General features: G+C 37.7%; 1 protein-coding gene across 1 annotated transcript in view; it reads right to left on the bottom strand.

Moving 5' to 3' along the window:
* LOC139134672 (protein O-linked-mannose beta-1,2-N-acetylglucosaminyltransferase 1-like) overlaps window positions 1–14,053 on the bottom strand; it is a 40,812-nt gene that overhangs the window by 21,036 nt on the left and 5,723 nt on the right. Inside the window, exons 6-12 of the mRNA XM_070701640.1 lie at window positions 13,112–13,162; window positions 11,026–11,243; window positions 10,236–10,311; window positions 9,677–9,839; window positions 8,719–8,828; window positions 6,740–6,830; window positions 5,953–6,146 (exon numbers count right to left, since the gene is read on the bottom strand). Coding sequence (XP_070557741.1) covers window positions 5,953–6,146; window positions 6,740–6,830; window positions 8,719–8,828; window positions 9,677–9,839; window positions 10,236–10,311; window positions 11,026–11,243; window positions 13,112–13,162 — 903 coding nt within the window. The remainder of the gene's footprint in view (window positions 1–5,952; window positions 6,147–6,739; window positions 6,831–8,718; window positions 8,829–9,676; window positions 9,840–10,235; window positions 10,312–11,025; window positions 11,244–13,111; window positions 13,163–14,053) is intronic.

Genomic DNA, 14,053 nt, shown 5'->3' with positions numbered 1-14,053 from the left:
TTGTGTTGCTGGCAGTTTTATACAATAGCATGCATTGAACGTTAGTTGAAGTTAAGTGCTGAGAAAAAAGACACACTGTTACAAAGAAAAAATAAATCAATGTATAATTTATTCACTTTCATCAACAGAAAATAACCTTCATCAGAGTACCTGTTCTGAAGTTTTTTCGCACTGACGACGTGACAGGGGTTGCTATGATGAGCTACTTCCATGTTCTGACCCTACGTATTAAAACCTTGATTTGAGTGTTTGATTTTATAATTTGATGATGTTGCCTATTTTGTGCAGGAAAAGTTGCCTATCTGACCGTTCACGACTGATAAAATCTCACATCGAAGAGACTAGTACTCTTGTACATACATCCATGGGAGAGGTAACATGGCACATGTGACGACGTGATTGTGGCACAACTGAGCGATGACAAGATCGTGTTGAAAATTTGTAATATTGGCGATGCTGTGCTTTAAATAATGAGATAATGTAAATCCCTTTGCTCAAAACTCTATCGCTTGCCTACTAACTGGACATAGTTCAAAAAAGATGCACAATGTTTTTAACAGCAGATTTCCTTTTCTGTGTTCACACAGCCTGGAAATGTTACTCGGTTGATCTTCAACATTGTTCGGCACTGGTCGGTTACATATAGGCTCAAGGTATTCATGCTCGTATAGCTATGTTTCATACGTTGGGGAAACCGGTGGCTCAGTTACAATGTCGCTTAATACAACGTTTAGTTTCCACTGGTTGCTTGTTCATCATGCATCTGTTAATACTGGTGAAATTGTCACTAAGGAAGATATATAAATTCATAAAAGGTGAAACAGCTGTGAATGAGTAGCCATACCAATCGATTTTACTGGGGATCAGCTAAAATTAAACAACATTGGATAGCATTGACAGTACCACGCCGCCAATCCCTCTAAAAGAGGAACCATGCTTTGCCCAAAGTCTGTTTTGCTTCAGCCATGATCTCATTCACACTTCTACCTTGGCAATGGCATTGTCTCAAGCTTTGAAAGAGTTTTGAAAGTGTGAATCGACTACTCAATGCAATACGGTGTTACATTGTTCAGTACAAAGACACTGACTTTACAAAAAAGAAAAAAATTGCCGACGTGAAAAAACTGAAGTTGAAAGGAAGGTACAGTTTCATAAGATACCGGTATATAGGTTATCGGTCTGGTTGATAAGATATCGATAAAAATTAATGGATATCGGGCCCAATAGTCTAAAACCCTCTGGGGAGAACACTTATTGGTATTTCATCCCAGGAACAAAGTGAGTTTCAGTTGACTATTTTTTTACATCCATGACTAGATAGATGTCGATGATAGTTTCAGCAATTTGACACAAACTAGTTGAAATCATGCAAAGTCACAAACATCGTTAATGTACAATCACACTATGATCTTCCCACATTTCCCATATTCATTTGACAAAAGTGTAAATTAATATTCGTTCCAAGTTGTTGCATCTAGCTGACCAGAAACTAAACAAGAGGGACTGGTTGGAAGTTTATGAGCTGACAATGTGTATTACTCCGACTCGACAAACAGATTTGTATTCATAGACGAACGATGACAGACTTTGCTCTCCCTGTCAAGTTGACTATGAGTTAGTGCCATAGTGGCAATTCACAAAATTTCAAAAGTAAGATACGTCTATTTGCCTACTACGGAGTTGCATGGTGGCAATAGACTAATTTTACCTCCCTGCTCCTAGATGGATATTCAAGTACTATTGCCATTGAAATAAACCACTGTACTAGATTAATCTGCCTGGTTTGCTGTTACCTACCTGCGAGGAATTCAAGACACACAGAGGATGACTTTGAAGAACGCCTAGATCAAATGGCAGAAATAATCCAGAAATACAAAGACTCACACACGGTTATCTTAACTGGTGACTTCAAGGCATCACTACTAACTCGTGACAAAAAATTTGGAAAGATCATCTTGGATCTGAATCTACATTCTTTAATTCCTACAGATAAATACACCTTTCTTCATGTCAATGGAAGAGATTAGGCACAACTGAATTACTTTCTTCTACATTCCACCAGTTTACTGTCTGGGCTTACCTGCAAGGTGACCAATTTTGACTTGGATAATATGTCTGACCGTGCTCCTATCAGTCTACATATCTTTTCCAATCTACCTCGTTTGAAGACCCGCACTGACAACAAAAAAGGTTACCTTTATTGACAGGCGGCCACAGTGGTGGAAAATTAAGGATTCATACTATACTAAGATTCATGATACTCTTCGACCTTGCAACACTAACACCAACTCGCTCGATAGTCAACTTGAACTTGATTACTTTATCAATACCCTACATAATGCAGCTGGTTCCTTGTCCAACCATTCAAGTAAAAATAATCATTTAAAGAAACCTGTTCACTGTCAGATGCCTCACACTCCTCAACTCTCCCAAGCAATTAGAGAAAATAAGATGGCTTACTTCAACTGGAAAGCAGCTGATAGACCTGCAAATAAAGACAACCCTTGTAACATACAACGCACAAAAAGTAAACATCTTTTGAGATGTCTTCAATGGCAACTTTTAGCCCAGAATGGCGACCAGTTATACAACCGTATTATGTCAGCCCATAAAGACGATCATACCCTTTTCAACAAGCTTATCAATCGACAACACGCAACAAATGCTGTTTTGACTAATGAATTAAAACTTGACGATATTGTTTACAAAGAGCAGGAAACCATACATGCCTGGGAATGCCATTTCCAACAATTAACAGAACCATTGGACAACGACTACTTCGACCCCACAGAACTTCAGAATACGGATCTTAACAGGCTGCTGATTGAAAACATTTGCAGTTATGATCAAAACCTGACTGATTTTTCCACAGCCGAAGTTAGAAAAGCAATTTCCTCCTTCAACAGTAATAAATCCCCTGATATGACAAGTCTCTCTGCTGAGCACCTCAAGTAAGGTGGAGACAAGATTATCAACCTTCTTCATGTCCTATTAAACGCCATAAAGAACCATGGTTGCATTTCTGAGGGTCTAAAAGGTGGTATTTTAACTCCAATACTCAAGAAAGGCAAAGATCCCTCCAGACCAGAAAATTTATAAAGGTATCACCAACCTATCCACTATTAATAAAGTGCTTGAAAAGCTTGTATTGGTCCGTCTACAAAATATAGTATCTCACAAACAACACCCAATGCAAAGAAGGTTCACAGCGAAGTGCTCATCTATGATGGCAGCTATGATTATCTCAGAAGCCAACCTAGCAGCAGATAACAACAAATTGTCTCTTCATCAAGTCTCTCTAGATGCACACAAAGCATTCAATGTGGTCTGGCACAACAAGCTTTTGGTAGAGTTGTTCCACCAAGGGATCAATTAGGTCAACTCTGGAACCTCATCTCTGATATGTATTCAAAGCAATTTTCTCGCGTTAAATGGAATGGTCTCATGTCACAAGATATCATACTCAAGCAAGGCACATAACAAGGCAGTACTCTCTCCGCCAAACTTTTCAAAATCTTTATACATAGTATCTTACAGGCACTGGAAAACTCTCAGCTGGGTTTGCACATTTGACATGTCTATATTGGTAGTCCAAAATGCGCAGATGATATCGCTTTACTGTCCTGTAATGATCACAATATCAATGCCATGGTACAAATTGTTGAAGACAACACTATAGTAAAAGACAACTGATTAACGCATCTGAGAGTATCTGTATCTCCAAAAACCCCAAGTCTACAGACTTCTCCATCTCCCAACCAAAGATTAACAATGATGTTATTCCCAATGGTGACATCATCTCACATTTAGACATTACAAGAAGAAAAGACGGAAAATTTTATATCTCAGAAAATATTCAAATTGCTAGAAGAACATTGTATCAATTGTTTGGCGCTGGACTTCATGGACGTAACAGCCTAAACCCAATAAACTCTTCCCATATTTGGAAAACTTACGTTATCCCAAGACTCCTATTTGGTCTTGAAATCATCGACATAGAGAAGAAGGACTTATCTACTATTGAGAGTTTTCAAATGAAAACTCTAAAACAATTTCAACACCTCCCTAATAGATGTAACAATTCTCTTGTTCTGCTGCTACTCGGTGCACAGACCTTAGAAGCCCTCCGTGACACACGATCATTACTCTGTTTGTAAACATTTGCTATCTTAGAAACTCTGCAGAATACAACCTTGCCCTTTGTCAATATAGTATGAGCAACTTCAAGAGTAAGTCCTGGTTTAATACAGTCGAAGATATCCTGCAAAAATATGACCTTCCAAATTATTATAAGCTGCTTCAAGAACCCCCGTCGAAGAACCAATGGAAAGCTATGTTAAGGACCCATATCCATACATACTACTGGCATTCAAAACTCAAGAACGATGTTGCCTCGAAACAGTCAAGTAGATTCGTTAATCTTCAAGCCTGTTCTCTGAACAAACCACACCATGTTTGGTCTTCAACTAACACTAACATTCGTGACATTGAAAGAGCTTGTATCAAAGCAAGATTTCTTACTGGAACCTATACCTTACAAGCAAACAGAGCTAAATTTAACCAAAACCAAGTTGATCCAACCTGCAAACTATGCAGAGATGGAGCAGAAGATAGACTACATTTAGTGTGCCATTGTATCTGTATGAACCACTTAAGAGATAAATATTTTCCGCTATTTTGGGATATCCTTGCTGCTAACAATTATTCAACACTCATTGGTTCCTTCAAATCATCTGACAATGATATGCTCCTTTTCATGATGGATGCTTCACATTTCATCTCACCAAACCACTTAGATGTTATTTGTAAAGTCGAAGATATCTCAAGGCGCTTCTTATTTGCATGTCACGTCCTACGCATGCGCACTTTGAGCAATGCTGATAACCTTTATTTTACCTCATCAGAGGGTGCTCCTACATAACAGGAGGGATTTATATTAACCAACCAACCAATGGCATAAATCTGACTATGAAAAAATTACATCAAATACTCTGACTTGAACTTTCTTGCCAGGACAGACATCAATTTATGTAACAATGAAGGGCTTGAGTGAAATTCAACCCTGAACTGTCTTTCTTCCCATTGCAATAAAACGAACAGCCTGTAACCATGGTCAGTGGAGAAATGGTACTGACTGAGTTACTTCAGCAGTATGGGAGGTACTGGGTATGGCCATTATGTAAACACAATCCCTCGCAATTGAAATATTTTCAAGGAGAGCTTTAGGGCAGATCGTCCATGTAGCCGACACGAACACGAAGTGTCTGTTACCGGCTACCAGAAACTATGAAAAATAGTCAAGAATGAGCTACAAAATCACTATCAGTTTTAAGTTGCAGGCAGAATAAGTCTGTGCCTCTGTATAAAATACTATAAAAATAGTAGAAAGTGAACAACCAGCTGAAAATTAGTTGAGGAGACCTTAACCGCATATCATTTGCATCTCATTTTCGGCTACATGGACTGTGTGCCAGCTTTAGAGGTGTGAAAGACTTAGATAAACCTTCATGTGAAAAAAGTCGACCGACTGCGCTTTGGGGGACAAACCCACCTGCAACTTTTACTTGCTACCTCCATGCTTATGGCTAACTATCTACAGCACACAACTCTCAGTGTGAGATAAGGGTAGAACTTAACTACAAGGAACAGAGATTGGTTTTAATATTGTTGTTTTGGGCATAGAAATACATCTACCCGTACCAAACCATCATGAATATGATTATACTGGACATGCCAGAAACACAAAGTTGTACATGTAACCTGTAACTGTGGCTTTACACGTTGGAGTAGAGTAACTGTTCTGGTAGCATGATATGTACATCAGATACAGTAAATGTGTCTTGTTTTGACTAAATACCTAAAGGCTCTTCAACCTGCATAAGGGATACCAAACACCTCTGTACCTACAAAACCTGACATAGCTAGCTTTTATATGGAACTAGATTCACTCACTGACTTGAGGAATACAGGCCATAACTTCAACTTTAGGTGCCCAACCCAGGTCTTCTCTGTCAGCAATCTTTTCATAGGGCGTGGCACCTAGTAGACCTTTCTGTCCAATGAATGCCCAGCTACTTCTGTAGTCCAGGTTATGTATTTCACCGCTACCTGCACTGATCAGGGCATTTTTGGCTTCATAGGTTAACCTGCAAAAAACAAATTTTGGTTTGTTGAGCCATAGTATGCTACACTTTTCAAATATTGCCCTTCTACAGCAGAACAAAAACTATTAACAGACCCTGGTGAAGTGATATAGATCATAATAAGAAAAGCTGTTCAGTTGTCCAAAGATCCTTGGGTAAAATGGCCCATGATTGGATATGGCCGATCATTCATCCATACCCTCTACTCAAAATGGCCCATACTTGGTTAGGGCTGTTTATTAGCCAAAAGACCCTACATGTATTACTGGTAGTCAATCAAAGACCAAAGGCTGACAGAAGTAAATATGTTCAAATGACATTTTTCTACAGAAAGAAATTAACTGCATACAGTTTACTTAAATATTGTTCTGAAACTTGGAATGTTATTTTGTGTCCTGTTACATGTAAGTTTCGGTGAAGTACATGGAGGGATATCTTATCACTGACCCTTGTACTCCATTTCCCTACGTATAAGCCAAACTGAGCCACAAAAACAGAGAGACTTGGCCAAACCATGGTGGTGAAATGGTTATGGTGAAAAATTTCAGGCAAAAAAAAATATTCCAGGAGATATTATGTCAGTTAAATAATCTTACTGGTGTGAGGCTTCATCATAAGTTGTTCCAATGACAATGCTGCCATCAGACGCTGACTCTATCATCTTGGCAAGTTTGGAACTCTCCAACTCTGAAGGAAAAAAACCAGACATTTTGAAGACTGTCACATCTTGTTTCCAGATTGTTTAACTGTCCATCCAAGTGCATTTTTAGAAATAATTCACTTAAGCAAAGCTTAGGCACTGGAAATCCTCAAGCTAAATGAACAACTTCCTTTACATTATTTATCAATCAAAGCTGAAGAAAGTTTAGAGAATACAGAAATAATAGTGGCAAAAATCTGTACCACAAATTCACCACAAGACATATACCAGTATGTATGACTGCAAAGTTTAGCAAAAAGGAAGTGAAGTTTTTGCAGATTTATTTAACAAACCTAATATATATACTACCAGCACTGGCTTATCATTTCATGAGGGCCTGTTTTATTCAACAAAATTGACCCAAGTTCATATGTCATCATCAGGTCAAGTTAGTTGTGTGCCACAACACATCCCATATATATGTTGCATTTAAACACAGACTTGAGCATTTAAAGGCCCCTGAAAACAGACATGCTGTAAACATGATTTTTACTGACTAAACCTGCTTTGACATACCCTATCATTCCAAGTAGGTCAATACTGCTTTTTACTGACTTGGCAAATGGGCCAGTGTGTGGATTAAACGTTTGCAAATACACGTAAACAGTAGTAGTACTGTAAGTTGAATGCCAATACGTAAGAAAAGTCTGGAATGCAAGCCGTTGCAGTTAACCCCTTGACTACCAAGGCCAATGTATTCCTATATACCAGGGCCCTTATGGAAATATTGATAAAATCTTAGGTGTGGTCATTGCGTGAACACTGCTTAAAGTAAAAATTAAGTTCGTACTAATAAACCATATATTTTCTGAATCAGCACGAAATTTCCCACCTTTTTATACATAAGTTTTGTATTTCCAGGTCACGTGACTGATCACATGACACATCATGTGACCAGAGTTGGCAAAGAATATGAATATTTAAAGCATCAGGACGTGTTTTGAATCCATAAAATGACGCAAATTTGAATACAGTTGCAATTTTCATGGTATTGTCTTTACATATATGTAATAATAACTACCCTTTACTTTATTTATAGATGTTATCATGTACTTATTTGAGATTTTTCTCACAAAAGGCAGAGTAAATGACCACAAAAATCAGAATCTGACATGATTCTTAATTTGAAAATCAACACAGTTTATACTTGTAAACACCTGCTTTATGTCTTCCTTGCAGAAACATGCATCTAAAATGGTTATGATTTATCCAAAAATATATTCACAATATTTAAAAATACATTTTAGGGAACAAAATCTCACATGACCAAACACATGACCAGTCATGTGACCAGTCATATTGATAATATGGCTGCTATAAAATTTCACTGGCGTATAGTAAAAAATTGTATTTCCTCTAGTTTCAATCGCAAATATTGCTGTTAATAGAACATATTTACATATAAATCATTTGTTTTCAATAAATAAACATTTCATTTCATTAAAAAAAACAACCATAAACATCTTCACGATCGTCCGTACTTCTGAAACTGTAAACAATCAGCGCGAAGCTTCTGAGATCAGCATGACCTTTCAGGGTCGAGGTAGTGGGTCACGACATTTGCTTCCGGATTTTGGCCATACTCGGACGTACGGGGGCGCAATCACATTCTGGCCAGATCGGAATACATCAGTCTTAGTCGCGCTGCGTGCCGACGCCGAAATTACGGGATTTTTAGCGACAAAAACGAAGCAAATACGCCTATTTAACTGTGCCGGATATTTCCGGCACTCAAGGTATATGGTAATTCAATATGGCGCCGGATATATCCGGCGCCATAGGTAGTCAAGGGGTTAAAGAAGACATGAAAGTAAATCTTGGCATAAAAGATAACTGTACAGGTACCATTCTGTAGAAATGGAAAGACAAACATACCTGATTCATAGGTATCAAATGTTGCTATCTTCTCAATGGCCTTAGTGGTTGGATTGACGATGACAAGACTGATTCCTCTGCCTGGTGTGTGAACATTGGTACCAAGGACACTGTAAGGCACAGAACACACAGTATAATGAGCAACTTATGTTGATCAACTTTGATGTCCAAACAAAGATAGGAATTTTGGTCCCGCACCCAAAAGTAATTCTTTCAGTTACACCTTTACCACTTGGACTGAGATATTTTGTTTTTCATATCCATCAGTTTGGCTTTTGTCATAAATTCTATTTTAATTCTATAGTCGATATTTTTGATCCTACCAACATTGGCAAGATAGCAACAAATTGAGAAGAAAGACTGAGTCTAAGATTGTGATCCTATGGATCAACATTTCATGACAGTTTCCAAATTTGAGAGGTCACCGTCCAGACTCATGTTGTCATTTTAATATACACTATTCTATGCTGGGCTACCTCTGTACTCCCTAGCTAAGTTAATAAAAGTGTCAGTGGCATGTTTGCTCTTCAAAACTTGAAAATTCACTTGACAATTGCGATGCAAACTTCTACACTATCCATCAATTGTAAAGGAAAGATCAATGCACAATTGTAATGTTGAATATTGACTGTTGTTATTGAAATGATATTTTAAAAAGATGTTTCAAACATACGATACTACTTCAATTTAACTTAGGAGAGAGACAAAACATTATAGCGTAAATTTTGGTCACGTAACATTTACAACACAAAAGCACATCTTGTTGAGAATTCTCTTTGCCAAACAGAGTATGCCAATGGATTCAGTGTCCTTGCTGTGAAATACAGGTCTCTAACTTCAATCCTAGAACCCAAAGCCTATCCTTACATTGTAAATCTCACTGCTGTTGTGCTTAAGGCTGTTGTATCTCTGTTTGATGTTTCCGAAGATCAAAAAACATGAAAAAGCAAACACTTACACGTCACCGTTGACACAGATGCTTGGTAGAATCTTATTCTTTTTTTCAAAGTATCCTGAGTGAACTCTGACAGCAATGCTGGACACTGAACACACCTTGGTCAGGCCACACTGCAGTGTAGATTGCATCTCAACCACATCGTTGTCCTTAGGGTTCTGTTCAACTGTTGATTTAAATCAAAGAGATGTATGAAATGAAGACTGTGCATTGTCTGAGTCCAAACTGCTCATTCTGCAGTCTGCAAGCAGACCTGACATTCTTGAGTAATAAATTACCTAGTACTCTAGAAAAGTGGTTTGATAGTCAAGCCAATGTCAAATGTCTGGGGAATGACATTTTGAAATGGGATCACACATCACACATTTGTGCAAAAACTCAGCCTTGATCAATAAGATATTAGAGTGTGCTGACATAGTGTCTATGATACAGAGTACACAGCTGGTCGATTAAGGGTAGAAATAGGTGAGGGGAGAGGGACATACTCAAGTGACACTGCATTAGTGAAAAAGACACATAAGGAGATCGACCCTTCCATGTTCAGATGTAAACACATACATACCTGATATTGGAGGTGTACATCCTTCTATCTCAATCTGTTTTGCCCACTCCCCTTCTTCCTTGTTGAATGGATAAACCTGACAAAAGACAGCGAGTGATACATCATATCATAGATAATATCATATTACACTGTATCATGTCATATCATGTTGTACATGTATCACATCATATCATATCATATCATATCACATCACATCACAATCATATAATATCATATTATACACATGTACAATATCATGTAACATAATATTACTGATTATCACTCACTTGGATGGTTTAATCCATGCACAGTAACGCAGATTGAAGGTAAAAAGTTTTTGTTTTCAAGCATGTACATGTATCTAATGTCGAGTCTCTGTCCAAGTAGACAAAATGATCTGATGCTAGAATATACCACACACATACATGAAACACTACTGCTGGAATTTAAAATACAATACATAATTCACAAAAGTGAAGACTTTGTCCTCTATGACATACATCTATTGCTGCACAGTTGGACACTTGCAAACAACAGGTTGGAAGATAGAGTAACACACAATGTGCACTTGATTTAGCAAAATATATGAGCATTAAACTTTGTATAACCTCAATGAGAATCAGATATACCGGTACTGATGATGAAAAGATAGACTTTGAAAATGCTAATGCAGGATTTTCATACAATTCTATCAAGTCTGCCATGATAAAAATTACAGTACTGTCACCAACGACCACTTAACTGACAGATTCAGGCAGGGTCGAATGTAAATATTTTTGATGAAATCGACTTCTTTCATAGATTAACTGACCTCTTCATAATGGTAAGGTGACTCTGGTACTCCTTTCTGTCCAATGAAAATCCAATTCCCCCTGTAGTTTAGTTTACTGATTAGAGTGCTGCCAAAATCATCCATGAAAATCTTCCTAGCTTCATTCGACAGCTGATTGGCTGCATCATCATAGGTGACAACCACAAGGATCTGTCTGTCTTTCACAGACTTCAGAAACAAAATCATTTGTTGACTGTCTGTAAGAGCTAAAAGAAAGATTGTCACTGACAAGAAGACAGTTTCCTTTTTTAGGTCAGTTGAATTTAACTCACTTTAAACAAAGCATGAAATGCTTTTCATTTGTTCATTTCACACTTGTAAACCAAAACCAACAGACAAGTTCCAACAAGTTTAAAGACCACTTTAATGTAAAGTGATCCACATTATATTAGCTTTTATCATCTATCCATGCCTACATTATTCTCTATCCTGGTGAAGTTTACGGTCAAATATCAGCCTTTGCATTTTACTGTAAGTGACAAGCTGTGCATGATAAGTGTCATCAGTTTTTGAGTGTTCCAAAACTACATTTTCAAATTGATAGTGAACAAGAAAACAAACAAAGTGGCTGCCACTACGATGTGACATTGCTGACATTTAAATTTGAAGGGCTTTGAGGAACAAGGATATTTCAGCTTGCTAAATATGGGAATAATATGTTGAATCTTGTAAGGTTTTCCCATGGTTATTCCGTTAAAGTTCTTGTAATTTTTAGACAAGCTCTAGTGAACATTCTACTGTTGACACGGCACGGTCTATCTCTGAACAGGTAATGAGTGCATGGCATGACAGTAATGCTGCATGCATGACACCTGTTGATATGGTGACTCAAACGAAACAAAACTCAAACAAAATGGCCGCCTCACTCTGCTCCGAAAGAAGATTTACTACAATCAAAATCGAAAGAGAGTTAAAGGAGAGGAAAGTTTTTAATTCAATATTTGGTTGAAATTGTAACAACATACTGCACCATGAAAAGTTCTGTCCCTGCCACTAGTTTGAGTTTCGGTATCTTTCCTTATGGCGTGTATATGCGTGTTGCTGACATCTGCGTACAGTTTATGAATGCAGCCTGTTTACAAAAATATTTCCATATTTTATGAGCATGACAGAATAAAACCTCAAAATTTAAATTGTTTTGCACCATTTGTAAATTCTGGGCATAAGTACATGCTACTGTAACATTGGTTATTATCTATTATATCATACCAGTATATTGATGGCGGATATGCTGCGATCTGATTGGTCGAGACGCGATAACAACCATTGTATATTGGCGATATACCATGGCAGGCATGCGCACAAGCTCTCAGCTTGAGTAAAAGTCCGTTTTTTACATTCCACGCCAGAATTTCAATAAACTGTTATGATATAATAGCAATAAATCACACCCAGCGACGGTATACCACTCAATTTTGACCAATTCACTTCATTTATGCACTCGCTATCGCTCGTGCATATATGTTGTGAACTGGTCAAAATCTCATGGTATACCATCGCTGGGTGAGCTTTATTGCTTAAATATAACCTGTTCCTTGCGTCGTATCACTGAGCATTTGTGTCATTTAATGCAACGTCAGACACTCGACTTTGTCATGTGTCTGACGCAGTACAAATCATGCTGATTACAACACTAGGAAAAGGCCGATATCGGGTAATCACCTCTAAAGTGTCATAATTATCAAGTTTGTCAAAGAGTTTATGGGACCACAGTTGTAACTAGAAAGTAGCCCCTACAGATATTATTGTTGCATGTCAGATACAAGTAAGCTTATTTTGGTATTTCCTAACTGAAAGATGCCCCTTCCTCACATCTGATGCTGTCATGCATGAAGCTGCATGCATCATTTCCACTGTTGATTAGAACATATTAAAACAAGGATAAATACCCTCAATAAAGATAAATGATCAGCATTGCAATGTAATTATCATATGTCATGTTGATTTGTCTGGCACTGACAGGTATAAATGTTCACAAGACATTTGTACTCTAATTAATTAATAAGAGATCACTTCAACGTTACGATGTATCGGCCTGTTGTGTTTTCTTGCAAAATATACATACCGTACTCATACAAATCAAACGTTGCCATGGTTACATCACCTTGGCCCGATTCTGCAAAAGACACACAAAAGTGTAAAATTTTTAGAAAACTTGTCCCTTCTGCAAAACCTAGCCCCAAACTTGATGCCAAATGCCCTAGATGAAGAATACTTCGAACTTAACTTTGTGCAATAATTTTTTTCCAATTTTTTTCTTAACGTCAAGTTGTCACATAGCATCTACCTGATCTGGATCTGAACTTTTCATATCTGATCTCAGCTTTTCCAAAGAGATACGTGGGAATTCCTCAGTTATACCACATTGATAATGATTACTGTATGTATGCTCTGAGTACTTTCTTTACATGTTCAGAGTCCACAGTGATATTTTGTCAATGGGTTTTACAATGATATGGAATGGTATGTACTGTAGGTTTGGAACCGTAGTTTTATGGTTAAGCAACTTCAGCACATTACATCAACAACTGTCCCCAAGTATGACTGCATTATTTAATATACATGTATATACGGCAGCTTTGCCATGTGACTGAGAGGAACCAAAGTAAAATCTAGTCAGTCGCGACGCAGCTCCGCGAGAACAATAGAATCCATTTGCCGTTCGTGGGGGGTCTGCATACATTAAATTCAAATATATGGCGGCCATTTTCGCACTCAACATGTCCTCGTTTGTCGTGGAATTTTCACCTTAAATGATTTCATTTCGTGTTCTAAATCAACACAGTCCGAAGACAGAACATTATAAATAACTACATTGGTCAAATCAATGATTACCTCATCAAGAACCCCCCAAAATCGGCAGGCATGGGAGACAACTCGCGATCGTATCGATGCGATATAATCTATTCATCGACCGTAAAAAGCAGTAAAACGTTTGTGTCCAGAGTCGAAAATGCACTGAACCCATGACAGATTATGTTTTGACCAAATAATCCACTTCCTTGCC

Source organism: Ptychodera flava, chromosome 6 (assembly GCF_041260155.1).
Source record: "Ptychodera flava strain L36383 chromosome 6, AS_Pfla_20210202, whole genome shotgun sequence".
Lineage (NCBI taxonomy): Eukaryota > Metazoa > Hemichordata > Enteropneusta > Ptychoderidae > Ptychodera > Ptychodera flava.
The sequence above is the reverse complement of the archived record's forward strand: the minus strand, read 5'-3'. Positions and strand labels throughout refer to the sequence as shown.